Source organism: Dysidea avara, chromosome 9 (assembly GCF_963678975.1).
Source record: "Dysidea avara chromosome 9, odDysAvar1.4, whole genome shotgun sequence".
Classification (NCBI taxonomy): domain Eukaryota; kingdom Metazoa; phylum Porifera; class Demospongiae; order Dictyoceratida; family Dysideidae; genus Dysidea; species Dysidea avara.
The window spans coordinates 31913061-31931939 of record NC_089280.1 but is presented as its reverse complement, the minus strand read 5'-3'; the positions used below and the strand labels follow the sequence as shown (position 1 = coordinate 31931939).

Below are 18879 nucleotides of genomic sequence, written 5' to 3'. Positions count from 1 at the left end.
GATATCTCTACAGGGTGATTTTTTTTGTAGCTGACCTCTCTTCAGGGTGATTTGTTATCTAGCTGATCTCTCTACAGGGTGATTTTTTGTAGCTGACCTCTCTTCAGGGTGATTTGTTTCTAGCTGATTGCTCTACAGGTTGATTTGTTTGTAGATGAACTCTCTACAGAATAATTTACTTGTAGCTGAACTCCTTACTTTGTGTCTAGTTTGTAGCTGATCTCTCTACAGGGTGATTTGTTTGTAGCTGAACTCCTTACATTGTGTGTAGTTTCTAGCTGATCTCTCTACAGGGTGATTTGTTTGTAGCTGATCTCTCTACAAGTTGATTTGTGTGTAGCTGATCTCTCTGCAGGTTGATTTGTTTGTAGCCGATCTCTCTACAGGTAATCTGTTTGTAGCTGAACTCTCTATAAGGTGATTTGTTTGTAGCTGATCTCTCTACAGGCAATCTGTTTGTAGCTGAACTCTCTATAAGGTGATTTGTTTGTAGCTGATCTCTCTGCAGGTTGATTTGTTTTAGCTGAACTCTCTACTGGGTGATTGCTTGTAGCTGAACTCCTTACATTGTGTCTAGTTTCTAGCTGATGTCTCTACAGGGTGATTTTTTGTAGCTGAACTCTCTTCAGGGTGATTTGTTTCTAGCTTATCTCTCTACAGGTAGATTTGTGTTGATTTGTTCATTGCTGATCGCTCTAAAGGTTGATTTGTTGCAGCTGAACACCCTGCAAAGTGTTTTGTTTGTAGCTGATCACTCTAAAGGGTAATTTGTTTGTAGCTGAACTCTCTCCACAGAGACTTGTGTGTAGCTGAATTCTGTGTAACTGAATTCTCTAAGAGTGACTTAATTGTAGCTGAATTCTCTACACAGTGCATGACTTGTTTATAGCTGAACTTTCTTCAGTGTGACTTGTAATGTTCTGAATCTCTATAGTGATACATTTGCTTAACTCTCCACATGGTGACTGTCTTCTTGCTGAACTGTCTATAAGATTAACTGTTTGCAGCTGAACTCCCTACAGAATAACTTGTGATGTAATAAAATTCTATAATGGAGTAAATAAATTAGCCGAATGCTCTATTAGGGTGACTGTTCTATTAGAGTATCTCGATCTCGCATTTGCTACACGTAGTTGGCTTTCGAATCATAACTCAGTGGTTTGTAATCCGATTCTTCTGTACTACTGCAAGGACTTTCTATGAAGATTATTCCAGCTATACACCGATTTTCAGCTCATTGCTCTAAGCGGTTTGCCTAGTAGGCGTGAAAACTAATACTTTTTTATTCATAAAAATCGATCGCGTAATTGTGACACAGGTTGGGTTTTGTGTCATATCTCCGTGGTCTTTATCTCGATTCCTTTCAAACCACCAAAAGGCACTCCTACGATGGTTACTCCATCTACATAGCAATTTTCAACTCATTCCATGAAGCGGTTTACCCTGTAGGCGTGACAACAAATCGATCTTGTTTTACGTGAATAATCGGTCATACCCCCTGAACCATTTATCCGATTTGTACCAAATTTGATGCTAGGATTCGCCTTTGGACTCCCTTTCTGTGTGCCAAATTTCAAGGCGATCGGAGTACGCGTTTGCTTGTTATAGCAATTTTTGCAAGTGTGCGAAAAGACGAAGAAGAAGAAAAAAAAAACGAAGAAATAAAAACGAAACTTTGGCAGCTCGTATCTCAGAAATGGCTGGAGCGATTTCCTTCAAATTTGGAATGTAGACTCCCTTGGCTGGCGGGCAACTGTGTAGCAAATTTGGTTTCAATCAGATAAGTGATCACCGAGATACAAAGGTGTGAAAATGACGTTTTCGTTCTTCCTGTCAATATACTCACGGTGTGGCGCGCCGGCTTCTTGGGCCGCACGACACACTATCGTGTGTCTTGATATATCAAGACACACGGTAGTGTGTCGTGCGGCCCAAGAAGCCGGCGCGTAACACCCGTGAGTATATTGACAGGAAGAAAGAAAACGCAATTTTCGCACCTCCGTAGCTCTGTGCTTCCTTGATGAAACAAGACGATTTTTGCTGTGGACATGCCCCCCAACTGCAGCACTCTACATTCCAAATTTAAGCGAAATCGCTTCGCGCGTTCCCGAGATATGCGACTTCAAAAATTGGCTGAGTTTCTTCGTTTTTTTTTTTTTTCTTCTTCTTCTTCTTGTTCTTATTTTTCTTTTTCTTGTCGCACACTTACAAAAACTGCTATAAAACTCGAACGCGTTATCCGATTGCCTTGAAATTTGGCACACAGAAGGGGGGTATAAAGGCGCATCTCGGTACCAAGTTTGGCTGGAATACCATAAACAGACAAAGAGTTATGAGCGATTATGCACGAAAAATAACACCAATATGTTGTCACGCCTACAGGGTAAACCGCGTATGGGAAGAAGCTGAAAATCGGTGGGTGAATAGGTTAACTATTGAACCTCAAACCTTTTGTGGTTTGAAAGAAATCGAGCTAAAAACCAGGAAGATACAGCGAAAAAATCAACAGTGTGTAACAATTACGCAATCGAGATTAGCTAATTTTTAATATTTTTATTTTATTATTATTATTATTATTATGCTTGCCACGCCTACCAGGTAAACCGCTTGGGGTAATGCTTTCAAAATCGCTGTACAGATGGAGTTATCATCTTAGAAAGGCTCTTCAATGGTGTAGAAGAATCAGACTTAAAGCCACGGAGTTATAACACGAAATCCAACTTGGTGTAGCAAGTGCGAGATCGAGATACTCTAATAGAGCAGTCATCCTAATAGAGCAGTCACCCTGAACAGAATTCAAGAGATCAGTTAGAAATAAGTAACCTGTATAGAGATCAGCTACAAACAAATCACCCTGTAGAGAGTTCAGCTACAAACAATTCACCCTGTTAAAACATCAGTTAGAAGAAGATTTCTTGTAGAGAGTTCAGATACAAACAAATCACCCTGTTGAAAGATCAGCTAGAAGATGTCACCTTGTAGATACTTCAGTTACAAAGAAACCACCATGTAGAGAATTCAGCTACAAACTAGTGACCCTGTAGATACATCAGCTAGAAGAAGTTACCTTGTAGAGAGTTCAGCTACAAAGAAACCATTCTGTAAAGAGCTCAGCTGCAAACAAATCACCTATACAGAATTCAGCTACAAACAAATCACCCTGTAGAGAGATCAGCTAGAAGAAGTTACCTTGTAGATAGTTCAGCTACAAACAAATCATCCTGTAGAGAGATCAGCTAGAAGAAGTTACCTTGTAGATAGTTCAGCTACAAACAATTCACCCTGTACAGAGCTCAGTTAAAAGAGGTTTCCTTGTAAAAAGTTCAGCTACAAACAAATCACCCTGTAGAGAGATAAGTAAGAAGAAGTTACCTTGTAGATCGTTCTGCTACAAACAATTCACCCTGTAAAGAGATCAGCTAGAAGAAGTTACCTTGTAGAGAGTTCAGCTACAAAGAAACCATCATGTAGAGAATTCAGCCGCAAACAAATCATGTATAGAGAGTTCAGCTACGAACAAATCTCCCTGTAGAGAGATCAGCTAGAAGAAGTTTCCTTGTAGAGAGTTCTGCTACAAACAAATCACCCTGTAGAAAGATCAGCTAGAAGAAATCACCTCGTAGAGAGTTCAGCTTCAAAGAAACAATCATGTGAGAGTTCAGGTACAAACAAATTGTCCTGTAGAGAGATCAGCTAGAAGAAGTTACCTTGTAGAGAGTTCAGCTACAAAGAAACCATCATGTAGATAGTTCAGGTACAAACAAATCACCCTGTAGAAAGATCAGCTATAGAAGAAATCACCTTGTAGAGAGTTCAGCTACAAAGAATCTATTGTGTAGAGAGTTTAACTACAAACAAATCACCCTGTAGAAAGATCAGCTATAGAAGAAATCACCTTGTAGAGAGTTCAGCTACAAAGAAACCATCATGTAGAGAGTTCAGCTACAAACAAATCGGCCTGTAGAGAGATCAGCTAGAAGAAATTACCTTGTAGAGAGTTCAGCTATAAAGAAACAATCATGTAGAGAGTTCAGCTGCAAACAAATCACCTGTAGAGAGTTCAGCTAGAAACAAGTCACCCTGTAGAGAGATCAGCTAGAAACAAGTCACCTTGTAGAGAGTTCAGCTAGAAGAAGTAACATTGTAGAGCTACAAAGAAGCTACCATGTAGAGTTCAGCTGCAAACAAATCACCCTGTAGAGAACTCAGCTACAAACAAATCGCCCTGTAGAAAGATTAGCTAGAAGAAGTTACCTTATAGGGAGTTCAGCTATGAACAGATCACCCTGTAGAGAGTTCAGCTACAAACAAATCACCCTGTAGAGAGTTAAGTTACAAAGAAACCACCATGTAGAGAGTTCAGCTGCAAAAAAAATCAATCACTCTGTAGAGAGTTCAGCTAGAAGAAGTCACCTTGTAGAGAGTTAAGCTGCAAATAAATCACCCTGTAGAGAATTCAGCTACAAACAAATCACCCTGTAGAAAGATCAGCTAGAAGAAGTTACCTTGTAGAGAGTTCAGCTACAAAGAAACCACCATGTAGAGAGTTCAGCTGCAAACAAATCACCTGTAGAGAGTTCAGCTAGAAACAAGTCACCCTGTAGAGAGATCAGCTAAAAACAAGTCACCCTGTAGAGAGTTCAGCTAGAAGAAGTCACATTGTAGAGAGTTCAGCTACAAAGAAACTACCACGTAGAGAATCCAGCTGCAAACAAATCATCCTGTAGAGAGTTCAGCTAGAAGAAGTCACCTTTTAGAGAGTTCAGCTACAGAGCAACCACCATGTAAAGGGTTCAGCTGCAAAAAACTCAATCACCTTGTGGAAAGATCGGCTAGAAGAAGTTACCTTGTAGAGAGTTCAGCTACAAAGAAACCACCATGTAGAGAGTTCAGCTGCAAACAAATCACCTGTAGAGAGTTCAGCTAGAAACAAGTCACCCTGTAGAGAGTTCAGCTAGAAGAAGTCACATTGTAGAGAGTTCAGCTACAATGAAACTCCCATGTAGAGAGTTCAGCTGCAAACAAATCACCCTGTAGAGAACTCAGCTACAAACAAATATGCAGTGAAAAAGATCAGCTAGAAGAAGTTACCTTGTAGAGAGTTCAGCTACAACGAAACCACCATGTAGAGAGTTCAGCTACAAACAAATCACCTGTAGAGAGTTCAGCTATGAACAGATCACCCTGTTGAGAGTTCAGTTAGAAACAAGGAATCCTGTAGAGAGATCACCTAGAAGTATCGCCTTGTAGAGTTCAGCTACAAACAAATCACCTGTAGAGAGTTCAGCTACAAACAAATCACCCTGTAGAGAGATCAGCTAGAAGAAGTTACCTTGTAGGGATTTCAGCTACAAACAAATTACCCTGTAGAGAGTTCAGCTACAAAGAAACTATTCTGTAAAGAGCTCAGCTGCAAACAAATCACTTGTACAGAATTCAGCTACAAACAAATCGCCCTGTAGAGAGATCAGCTAGAAGAAATTACCTTGTAGATAGTTCAGCTACAAACAAATCACCCTGTAGAAAGATCAGTTAGAAGAAGTTACCTTGGAGAAAGTTCAGCTACAAAGAAACCATTTTGTAAAGAGCTCAGCTGCAAACAAATCACCTGTACAGAATTCAACTACGAACAAATCACCCTGTAGAGATCAGCTATAAGAAGTTACCTTGTAGATAGTTCAGCTACAAACAAATCTCCCTGTAGAGAGATCAGCTAGAAGAAATTACCTTGTACATAGTTCAGCTACAAAGAAACCACCATGTAGAGAGTTCAGCTGCAAAGAAATCACCCTGTAGAAAATTCTGCCAGAAACAAATTGCCCTGTAGAAAGATCAGTTAGAAGAAGTTACCTTTTAGAGAGTTCAGCTACAAAGAAACCATTCTGTAAAGAGCTCAGCTGCAAACAAATCACCTATACAAAATTCAGCTACAAACACATCACCCTGTAGAGAGATCAGCTAGAAGAAGTTACCTTGTAGATCGTTCAGCTACAAACAATTCACCCTGTAGAGAGAGCAATTAGAAGAAGTCACCTTGTAGAGTGTTCAGTTACAAAGAAACCACCATGGAGATTTCTGTAATCAATATATGTGACCGGATTTGCGAAAAGGGGTCTTCCACACACATCCAATTCCGTAAATGTTGGAGACCATAACTCAGTGTTCAAGTAACATATTAACCTGAACATTTCACCATGTATTCAGCTATAGTGGTGCTCACCACTGCCCAAATATCAAGGCAATAGCTCTTTCCAATCTGAAGTTATCAATTGTCAAAGTTGGCAAATTGGACCCCTTTTCGCAAATCCGGTCACATATGTATTATACAGTATATATAATTTGTACATTTACTGATAAAATATTTAAAGTACATCTACTTCATCTTTTCTTCTTCCTGTAGTAAAGAAAAAAACATAGGTTAAAAAAGTCCCAAAGCTGGCCATAGGCCGGCTTTGGGGTATACAAATACAAAAAGAAATGAAATCTAATCCAAAACAGCCAAGCTGTAAAAAAAGTGTGCGGCCCTCAGAAAGGCTGTGGTGAAAAAAGATGTGAAATCCAAGGTGGCGGCCAAGAAATGGCTGTGATGGTAGGTTAGTGGTAAAAATTTTAATAACGACAATTCAGGTGAATTTTTGTGAAGCGGCACAAAAATTCACCTGAATTGTCATTATTAAAATTTTTACCACTAACCTACCATCACAGCCATTTCTTGGCCGCCACCTTGGATTTCACATCTTTTTTCACCACAGCCTTTCTGAGGGCCGCACACTTTTTTTACAGCTTGGCTGTTTTGGATTAGATATATATATATATATATAGGACTTAGAGTTTGTGTCCTTTGTACTGTTTAATTAAGATAGTTTAACCATGCACGATGGATTACTGGCTGTACAAAGTCAGCCATTAAGAGTCACTTTACATTGACAAAGAAGATGGAATGTCTTGCTGTGGTAGTTGGAAGTGATGAGTAATGAAGATACCTAGGAGGAAGTATCTTAGAAAGCAAGGTGAATCAAAGTAAAGTCTTATGTGGCCATCTATTCAGCAGGAAAATTGACTACAAAAGTAAGGATAAGCTGGAAGAGTGTTTGCAATTCACTTTCAGGCACCATTGACTACAGTACACTTGATTACATATCAAAAGTTGTGTAAGATATTCTGGATTTCTGAATGGGTTATGCCCGTTTCGTATAAAATAACACCATCTTCTAAACAAGGCGCCATAACTTCCACGTACTTGGGTTGACAGACACGAAGTTTGGTTAATCAGATTCCTTGATGAAAGGCAATTTGATTCATGTGTAAGTTCTTTGTGTAGTAACAAAGGAGAAGCTAAAAAGGAATGTTCTACCGCAAAATTTGTGTTTGAGAATGCCCGTAAAAACATGTGTTTTTCAACATATCTCTGTAAACTAACCTGCTTAACAATTTGTACGGTCGGAGTCTTATTAAGCATCCTTCGCTGCATAGAATGATACCAAATTTAGTGAATTTGGTTGAGGATAGCAACAACTTGTAAATTGAGATTTTCCCACTGAGATAATTAAATTTTCCAATAGGTTAATGTATGGAGCGTGTATTACCGTATAGTAAAAAACTTTAGCAGTAAAAAAGTATGACGAAACCCCTCTGTTGAAAAAATTGGCAGAAAAAACTTTGGCGATTGAAATAATATTCACCAAAGTTTTTACCGCCAAAGTTTTTACTGTATGGTATGTAAGGATAACGACAAGGTGTCAACTCATCAGTTAAGTAGTGTAGTAAGTGTATAGGTAGCTAGCGTACGTTGTTATTGTAGCAGTACCAGCTTTTATATCTCCCGATCCAACGACGTGGTAGCAAAGGAGGGCATCGCTATCTCTTGCGATGCAGGAAGCGACCATATTTACTTTTCCCGCAGTGACCTCCAGTAGCAGAGGTCATCACGTATATCAAAGTATTTGGCCAAATCCATCACGGGATGATGAACTAGCTGATGTGCCGGGAAGCTGGTCGGATTTTCTATCCCAAGGAGTGCTTACACTGAACAGTGGGACAAATTCCTAGGAAGATCTCCAAAGTCAGCTCAATCTTTATTGCGTGGTGGTACGAGCTGACCTTCATCTCAAGTTCTAGTTACTCAATGTGCTCATGTGATAATCTAAAATAATTGGCAAAAAAAACTTTGGCGAATTGAACGCTATTTGCCAAATTCGTCAAAATTTTTATCACCAAAGTTTTTTACTATACAGTATGTCATCATTGGCAGTACATAACTGTTGCTATAGCAACATTTCCCATTTGTACAGCCGGAATTGGAAAGAGAAATTCAAGGGCTTTCTTTTATTGTATGGTGTGATGTAGAGATTTTGTGAGTTAAAGGTTTTAAATTAGTATTTTTGTCATGTAGTGTAAAATACATGTATTTTGCATTGGACAATGAATGACAAGGAATGATGAGATTTCATAATCAGCCTGTTTTACCAAGTTGAGGTTTCAAAAAAGATATTAAAATTTATTTAATGCATAATTCTTAATCTTTAAGGGTTTAACCCAGTGTTTTGAAAACTTTTAATGCTGACCACCTGAAAATGCTTGATTTGACAAAATTCCATACATGTGTTTTGATATGATTAGAAGTTTGGAAGAAGAACGTATTTCAAAAATTGCATATATGTATGGCTTACTTAAATTTTGGTGGAATTACAATTAGTGCTGGTAGAATATTTTGTACCATTGATAAGGTTTAGTTTTGAATTGTGTGGAAATGCTAAGCGAAATACCTTGAACCGGATGATAATTGATGTACACAAGTTAACGATCAGTGATAAATGATGCCAACTGTCGATAATTGATGATCTACGCAACTGTCTTTGGCCAGATGATATTGAAGAACACCACTACCTGGGGAGCTGGCATGTTGTGGACACCTAGTGACCGGATCTGCAAAAACCTGACACAATAGTGTAAGCCTAATTTCCAGTTTAAAGCATTAAATACAATAGGTGAAATATATGCGTATTATTGAAAAAAATGCAATTTTTTGAATGCCTCTTTCTTGGTGAAGGAAGGGACTAACAATAAACACCTGGATATCATCCTTTTCACCTACTCAAGAGGAGTAGGAAACTCTTTGTTTCATTACAGTAGACCCAAGGATACACAAGTTATGAGCATTTGTTTATGTCACATCAAAGTGACTGTACGCAATTGATTTTTCTTCACAAATTTTGCCTTTGCACGCAGTGAAGAAAGGTGATAGGACAAACTTACCCAGTAAATGATCCCCCTTTCCATGGGCAAACATGATGGTGAAAAGTTCAGCCCAATACGTCGATCTATTTGTAAGTTACAACCATTTTAGTAAGCGCCTGTAATTTATTTTCTCTACAGACCCTTTTCAGGTAAGCTGCTGCCTTATCAACATCCGCCATTTTGGAGTACAACCCATTTTGAAACCCTGGTAGCATGGTAGAAGCATACGTTTAACCAGGTCAACCTTTGCTGTGGAACAAAGAAGAAGAAGAAGCTCTACTTCCTGGGTATTGTTTTACTCTTATAGAAAGCAGCGCTACCAGGGTTGCAAAACGGGTTGTACTCCAAGATGGCGGATGTTGCTATGGCAGCAGCTCACCTGAAAAGGGACTATACCTACTGTACAAATCGATTTTTCTGTTGTTGCTACTTTGTGGGGCTGTAACTCTGAAATTTATCAGCTTATGAGGCTGAAACTTTACCAGAAGGTGTACTTGGCTAAACAGATTATAAATATTTAATAAACAGGAATTCGAAAAATGCACTATTGTGTCAGGTTTACCCAGATCCGGTCACCCTAGCTGATTAAATTGTTTATCGCTGGGCATAAAAAGTTTGTACATATCGTGTTCTAAATGAGAATCCGACAGGTTGGCGTACAACAGGGCTGATAATTGATGGCTTATACTAATTTACATGAGGGCAAGAGAAGCTCCAAGGTGATATTTATCTCTTGTCTTCCAACATATTTAATCCACATAATTATTTCCTATTTATTCACTTTACCTACTTCCCTGATGCTGTTCTGATACTTGTACATGTAACATAGTAACATTCCTAGGACCTTAATATGTAGCAGTAAAAGATCATTATTGCTCTCTGTGCACACATGATGAGAGGTGGCATTACAAATGATGGAATTTACAAGCATATGAAGAAGTTCGCGGACATTTGCTATACTTTTGTTCATGGCAAAAATGTCAGCTGGAACAGGCATGTCCAATACATTTCAATTGAAAAACCATTAAAAATTAAATTAATCACCGTGTACCGCCTACCTCGAGTCTGTTTAGTAACTTTCCGAATTTGATACGTGTAGAGCAACTCTCTGCGAGTGCAATGATGCCAAAAGAAGTCCAATTCATGGAAATTTAGGCTCGTAAAAATGGCCTAAACCGATCAGCTGTAGCAAATTTCCCCATACATTTTGTGTTTGGCATTTTGAGGGCATGCAATAAAAAGCATAATAACCCGTGACACATGATAGAAACCTCAGATTCCAAACCAGATTTGGAACGAGCAGTGAATAGCGATTAAGATGAGCTATAGCAGAAGGAAATCAGAGGAAACTTAAGCTCATCATTTTAAGGTTGAAAATCACTTACTTTTTCTATGGCAAATTGAATGGCGGATATTTGGAAAGGAATGCTCTGAGCTATTTTGATGTCTTGACAGCCATTAACCTTCACTACCTTAGTGTTTTAATGAAAAAAAAAATCTGAACTTGATTAGTTCTGCAGGTTAGTTTGTGAAAACTACAGTGTTCTGTGATTAAGCAAAATAATGTCCGTGCCATGTAGCAAACTTCTTCGTATGGCTGGAAGAACAAAGTTGAGGCATATAAATGTTAAAGTTTAAAGAAATACTACATATGTACAGTACATAATATGACATCTTTTTGATGTCTACCTAAAAAGAATAGCATAATTACTTTTGCTTTTTGTTGAATGATTTTCAAAACATGCAAGCTGACAACTATATTACACTACTGTTAGAGTGCCTTGATCTTCCCCTGACACTTTTAGCTTAGCTGGAAAATGTCTGATGTGTTTGATATATTTGCTGTCTGGTATAACACCAGATTGTGGCAAACTACAACTGGATGAACATTTACACAAACGACATCCAACAAACATTTCTATCTAGCCACATTTTTGCTATGATTAAGCAATAATTACTCATACAGTTTGATATTAGGGATCACAGATGTTTGGGATTTTTTGGCCAAAAATATCAATATCACCCAAAAGCTAGCTTCACAATACCATCCAGGCATCTTGGCAGTATTGGTTAGGTGTAACCAAACCAAAAATTGCCTTTGGTATCACCCTAACTGCTTCCAATAAATTGCTACAGAATTTATAAATTTTTATTCAATGGAATTTTCTACTAACTGACTAACTGAGTGCCTGCCTCATGCCTTTAGACAAGCATAACTTGATAACAGCTAAGGCCATGGGCTTGATTTTGTCACTGTCCAATGTTGCTTCAGCCTGACAGGCGCCTTTTGGCATACCGCAGGATGTACAATGCACACATCATAAACTTACTGTTTGTCCTCACTCATGTCCTATTTCTTTTTGCTGACAGCCGAAGGTGTCAATTTGTGGTAGCACAATGGCTTCCCTACATTTTAAAATGAGAATCATTTGTATTTTAACAAACAAGTTACTCCTATTCTTCATTTTTAGTGCTGTGTAACAGGCTGAACATTAACTGAAAGTGAAGTATAATGACCACTTCACTTTCAAGTCAATAATTGATAGTTGGGGTGCTCGTTCAGTCAAAAACTTAGCCCTGGTACCATCCTTTCTTTTGATGCAGTATGTGTGGGTTCACTAGGGGATTACATGTCCACAAGTATACCTACAGGTGTAAGTGACCTCCCTTGTTTCCTAATCAAAACTAAAATTCTTATTTTGCCCTTATACTTGTGTTATATAGCACAGCATTGCCTTTAAAAAAAATTGTTCTGCTCAATCAATAATCCTTATAGCCTATTACCTCACATACTACTTCAGCATTGAACATGACTAACTATAGTGTATGACATTAGAACAAAGTCATTAGTACCTTAGCGGTCTACTAATTAACACTCCATGTGTCAAGAAATAATCAAAGTGTACATTATAAATGGAATAATATAATCACTGCTATGATACATACATACATACATTACAGTTCATGCTATACTTAGGGGATATTATGAAAAACAAAGAAAGACATAAAATGGAAATGTACAGGAATTTGATGTAAAGTGATCATATAAGTACACCATTGTCACAAACTTGTGTTTTGCTGAGGGATATTAGCAAGAGTATCTGATAGAAACCAAGAGTGTCAAACAGTGTATTAGCCTGTGATTAATGATTGCATAAAGTGACACAGATATTTCAGTAATTGTTTGTTTATGCAAAATGGTAATTTGAAATGCGTATGTGGCAACAGGTCTTTGTTTGCCAGTTTTTCATGTTATTCAACCAAATATTCAACAGTTATTGTAAAAAGAAAGTGTAGTAAGGACACAAGATAACTCCATCTAGCTAAAACAATGGTTGCACAAACAAGCATGTTCCAGAACTTTAACATTAGCAAATTCCCTTTAACACTATTGTGTTTTTGCTTGGTTTAGTGATCTAATTGAGATAAATACAGTAACCCTTAATAGCAACGAAAACAAACAATTACGTGTTACTTTATGCAATCATTAATCACAGGGCATTACACCCATTCAATACTCTTGGTTTCTATTATGTACTCCTGATATTAGGAAAAGCATTACCAGAGCACATTTACAACATTTGTACTACCAACGTACAATATACTGTACGTATTATATGTATAATACGTATATAAACAGCATATTAGTACAGTGTGTAAATCTACTCACTATTTACTTCCAGCCAAGCACATTCCTCCACACTCCCATAATCATTGGTGGCCACACAACAGTACCAACCCTCATCTGATAGTTGTACATTAGAAATACTCAGTGTATAAATAGTACTAATACAGCTACCATCCTGTGGAGATGACCATCTACTGTATGAGATAACTGAATTGTTAGTTAAGTTAACAGTGTCTCTTTTATACCAATCATAAGCTACTCCACTATAACTCCAAGCCAGACAGTCAAATGAAGTTGAAGTTCCTAGTCTCAGATTGACGGAGTGTGGTGGTCTTACTATTTCGGGATAAGGCACTAAAACAAAATAAAATGATTACAGTAAATACACATACCATCATATAGAATGGATGCTACTCTACATACTTTCCATATAATACTCAAGCATCTGGAAAGTACGTATCTGTGAAAATAATGTATTTATAAAACTCTTGTTTATCCAGCTTGTGTTGTATAATTAAACAGCAAAATCAACACTGTACATTGTCTCTGCAGTCACAGGAGTAGTACTTGAGATAAAGAATAGCAATATAGCTAGCTATTTGCCTTTTTGGATTTCACAACAGCACTAAACTTGGAACTTGTAAAACAGAGAAACATTGACTATAAGAGGTACATTTATATCTGTCACCAGAGCCAGGTCATGACTTAATCACAATAACTACTTCCAAGACCAATCATTTGCTTAACTTGTATAATAATTATAGTACATTTTAACTTAATCATATATGACATTATACAGAAATGATAATTATTTAATTGAAGTTAAAAACCTCACCAGTTATGTTCAAGTACACATGTCTGGAATTAACTGCTCCAGCACTATTGCTTATGGTACAGAAATAATATCCTTTGTAGTAACCAATAATTGGATAAATTCTCATATAACCAGTGATCTCATTTGATGACTCGGACACAAATGCTACAGAATTTGCTGGTAATCTTGGTGATCCATATTTGTGCCATGTTACTTTCTTGTGTCCATATCCCCTTCCACTGCACTTAAAAACAACCATTGATGAAATGTTAGCAAACATTGGAAATGGTTGACGAAGGACTTTTGGTGCAATCACTAGAAAACAATAATCACTGGAGATAAATAATAAGCTGAACTTTGTGAAAAATGATTACACTCAATGTTTTTTCATATGTTATACTCAATGTTAACCCATCAATAATATTATAACTTTTAAAGGAATATTTAGGTATCAAAAAAGGTATTCTTAAATGTCATTATTGTCCTTTACACATCAGGTAAGGAACAACAAAAATGTTACTGTTGTTCTTAAAATCAATCCATGCATATGGAAACAGAACGATTATAGCTACATAGGTTAATAACGCTAATGCCAAAATTATGTATGAAATGCTGATAAAGTAGTTGATTGATGCAGTATAACATACAGCAACAGTAGCTGAGTAATGCATAGCTACATTTTTGTATGCAAACAAAATTAATATAGGTACAAGTCAGGTAAACAGTTAGTTAAATAGCCAGTCAATCAGTCTATCAGAGTTTTGCAATTGGAATATAAAAGAAGTTTCCTTGATTACATCTGCATGACATCTCACCAGTATTTTGGTTTACTTAGTCAGAGAAAACAGCTCATAATTTTTAGGCTGCGTACATATTTCAAAAGCTGAGATCCCCATACTACCACATACTACAATAGCTACTTAATGACAACTAAGTTAAAATTAATAGACTATTTACAAAAGTCTGTCTTCCACATAAATCTAATATGTTTATACCTTTCACAGAAACTAATTCATAATTAGAACATATTCTCCCAGTAGAGTTACTTATTATACATCGGTACTCTCCAGAGTCTTCTGGTTTAATGTTAACTATGATCATATTAGATGTGTTAACTCCTTGTGCTCTTGAAGGAAGGGTACTGTATCTCTTCTCCCAAGAGTAATTAACACCTTTAGTATCTGGTACACATTTCATAGATAGATTCTGGTTATTTGTTAGAAGCTGCACTACACGATTAGAAATCACTGCCATTGCCTTTGAGGGTGGACCTATATAATTTAAATAGTAGGGATTACCAGTACATTACACATGCAGCTGGTACACAATTTTAAAGTAGTATATACCATACATTCATCTCTCAGTATTAATGGTAATAACACTACAAGGTACAGCAACAGTAAACGTTCTTGTATAGTGGTGATTGACAGTGTTAACCTATTTGACATGACAAATATCTCTTACACAAAGTGTATTATAAGCGTGGTCAGACATGACATTTTCATGCAAAAAATCATGTCAAGAAATGACGATACTTCCTAAAAGCATTCATAGCAAAATAATTATTAGTGGGTTGCATAATTATTGAATGTTTAATGAAGCAAGCATATGTATATCACTGTTTCATCCTTGACGCATTAGTCGATCTCTGTAATGGAAGTATGATGCTGCAGTACTATTATGAACCACACTAGTGGTTCATAAGAGATCACCTTTGTTTTTCCAAAATCCTACTAGAACACTCAACTAAGCACCACATTAGAAAACTTTTCCAACCTCAAAAGAAGTCTTAGAAGTTAAATTGGAAGACGTTTAGGTCTACTAGCAAAGATGAAGTCAAAAAACTTGATGAAAGTACTTTTTTAAAGAACTAAAATCTGCCATTTTGTTCATCTTATTATTATTATTTCACAGGACTAGAGCAAAAATGTGAGTACTTTGGGGATAAAAGCTACATAACTTTCCTTCCTACGTCTTTCTTCATGTCCACGACCTATTTTTAAATTATTATTGAAATGTTAACATTAGAGTTGTACTGATAATCGGATCGGTAATCAGTGGCATCCGATAATTAGCTGCTTTTACCATAAACGGAAATCGGTTGTAATGGGCTGTGGCCTGCAGAATATTAGCCTATTCAGCTTCAGCAGCTGCAGTACCACTGGAGGGCTGGTGTCCAAGGCTCTGGTATGTACTTGGGTAATTTGTTTATGTTTTGTGGTAACCACAAAGATAAACAGTGATGGTTCAGACCCTAGCCCACCTGTCTGACTAGCAACTTTGATTGAGATAAGTGTACAGAATTGGCTTTACTAGCTCTACTTTTAATGGAGTGTGCACAAGTATAATTGTAGAGACCTACAATCGGGTATCGGTTAACTATTGGTAAAACAGGGTAAAATATATCGGATATCGGTTTTCCCTAAAAAGTGGGAATTGGTACAACTCTAGTTAACATCCACTTTCAAGCAAATTTGTATCTTTTAGGTTCACTTGCCATTGATCTTCTGATTTAGTCTGTGCAAGGGCAACCAACATGTTAATAATATGTGTTGATAAGTATCCAATTTATTCACATTAACATGTTCATTTGGAAACCCTACCATTACCTACATTTTATTAACCACAGTATATTCAGAGCAGCAATGTTGTTGATTACCAGTGGGTACTTGACTCATTGTGATTATCTAACTGAAGCCATACTACTGCTACTCATAGCATATAGGAGTTGGATATATAAAAGCTGTGTAGTACAAAGTATACATTCGATAGTAAGGAAACAATACATTGGTGTTGATAACACTGATAGTATTAGCTAACTATGCTAATGTACATGATGACTGACTTGATACTGAGTAATGTCAAGTACCACCAGCACCTCTAATTATCATGTCAGGTATCCACATTTATAAATAGTAACAAACTAATGTCAAAATAATTTTAAAAAGTTAAAACATGGAATAGAGATCGCTGAAAAAAGTAAAGAAACGAGAGTTAAACTAGCCAGCATGTTAAACATACAGAGATCTCTATTTGGACTCAAATAAACATTTGTGACTGGATTTTGGAAAAACGATCCAAGTCGCACATTAGAAGTTTCGAGATAAACGGTTTTAAAGAATTGAAGCCAGCATAACTCTCCAAGGATAGCAAGCACGCGTATGAAATTTACACAAAAGATGCATCAATCTGTTACCTTTCAAGCCACTTCCAGTACTTGTAGCTGCTTGTACAGTTTCCCGCCAAATAAGATAGAAAATCTGAGCAGTTGGACGAACGAAGTAGTATCACGAGTGCTCACAAAGGGGTGGAGGCTGGGGGGTGGCGGGGAGGGCAAAAGTTAGACCTCGAAATGGAGGCAGACCACGATTGGAGTCCAGACACGAGATTACAGGGCTGTGCTGGCTCCTTAGTGGCTGATATGTAGCAAAATCTACAGAGAACACGTCTGGCCAACATTATAAGGCTGTCCACCAGTAAACCACTGATTCTTGCCAAGCCAGGTCCTTCACAAGGCCTGAAACCGCCATTTGGGCACTCCACACCACCCAGAAAAGACGTCTATTAAAACCAGCCTCGTGTAGTTTGAGTAGTGCTGAGGGTCAAAACCTGTAGTACGATAGTGTAGCTATCCACTGGTGGTGTTAGTTTGATTTTGCCTGATGTGCGATTTGGTTCGGTTCTGTAAAATCTGGTCACATTTATACAGAAGCATTCTCAGTACTAATCTGCCCCTAATTTATGGAGAAACTAATGTTTTTCCTTAGTTACTGTAGTTTCTACCATCTCAATTGAGTTCAAATAGAGATTTCTCTGTGTTTAACATGCTGGTCCGTTTGACTCTTGTTTCTTTACTTTTTCAGCGATCTTTATTCCTATGTTTTAATTAAAAAATAAAAAATATATTTTTAAATGTTTTTATTCCATTGTTATATACCCAATGTATTTTAATATGGTTATTGCTGAAACAGAGTTATGCTAACTACGTACCTATATAGCTAATCAGAGTCTGTACTTACATTAATGTCCATAGAGTACAGATAGTCATACAGAAATTTCTAGCATCAAGACACACGGTAGTGTGTCGTGCGGCCCAAGAAGCCGGCGCGTAACACCCATGAGTATATTGACAGGAAGAAAGAAAACGCAATTTTTGTACCTCCGTAGCTCTGTGCTTCCTTGATGAAACAAGACGATTTTTGCTGTGGACATGCCCTCCAACTGCAGTACTCCACATTCCAAATTTGAGCAAAATCGCTTCACGCGTTCCCGAGATATGCGACTTCAAACATTGGCTCAGTTTCTTCGTTTTTTTTTCTTCTTATTTTTCTTTTTCTTGTCGCACACTTACAAAAACTGCTATAAAACGCAAACGCCACATCTGATTGCCTTACAATTTGGCACACAGAAGCGAGATATAAAGGCGCATCTCAGTACCAATTTTGGCTGGAATACGATAAACAGGCAAAGAGTTATGAGCGATTATTCACGAAAAATAACACCAATATGTTGTCACGCCTACAGGGTAAACCGCGTATGGGAAGAAGCTGAAAATCGGTGGATGAATAGGTTAACTATTGAACCTCAAACCTGCTGTAGTTTGAAAGGAATCGAGCTAAAAACCAGGAATATACAATGAAAAAACCAACAGTGTGTAGTAATTACGCAATCGAGATTTGCTAATAAAAAAAATGACTGCTTGCCACGCCTACCAGATAAACCGCTTGGGGTAATGCTTTGAAAATCGTTGTACAGATGGAATAATCATCTTAGAAAGGCTCATCAATGGTGTAGAAGAATCATACTTAAAGCCACAGAGTTATAACACGAAATCCAACTTGGTGCAGCAAGTGCGAGATCAAGATACTCTAATAGAGCAGTCATCCTAATAGAGCAGTCACCCTGAAGAGAATTCAAGAGATCAGCTAGAAACAAGAAACCTGTATAGAGATCAGCTACACACAAGTCACCCTGTAGAGAGATCAGTTAGAAGAAGTTACCTTGTAGGTAGTTCATGCAACTATGGAAAGAGATAGTTCAGCTAGAAGAAATCACCTTGTAGAGTTCAGCTACAAAGAAACCACCACGTAGAGAGTTCAGCTACAAACAAATCGCCCTGTGGAGAGATCAATAGAAGAAGTTACCTTGCAGAGAGTTCAGCTACAAAGAAACCATCATGTAGAGAGTTCAGCTACAAACA

At 37.5% G+C, this 18879-nt stretch overlaps 1 protein-coding gene across 1 annotated transcript in view; it reads right to left on the bottom strand.

Annotated features, from left to right (window-relative positions):
* LOC136267031 (cell adhesion molecule DSCAM-like) overlaps positions 1–18879 on the bottom strand; it is a 60077-nt gene that overhangs the window by 14254 nt on the left and 26944 nt on the right. The window contains exons 5-7 of the mRNA XM_066062091.1: positions 14675–14950; positions 13701–13994; positions 12908–13219 (exon numbers count right to left, since the gene is read on the bottom strand). Of these exons, the coding sequence (XP_065918163.1) occupies positions 12908–13219; positions 13701–13994; positions 14675–14950 (882 nt within the window). The remainder of the gene's footprint in view (positions 1–12907; positions 13220–13700; positions 13995–14674; positions 14951–18879) is intronic.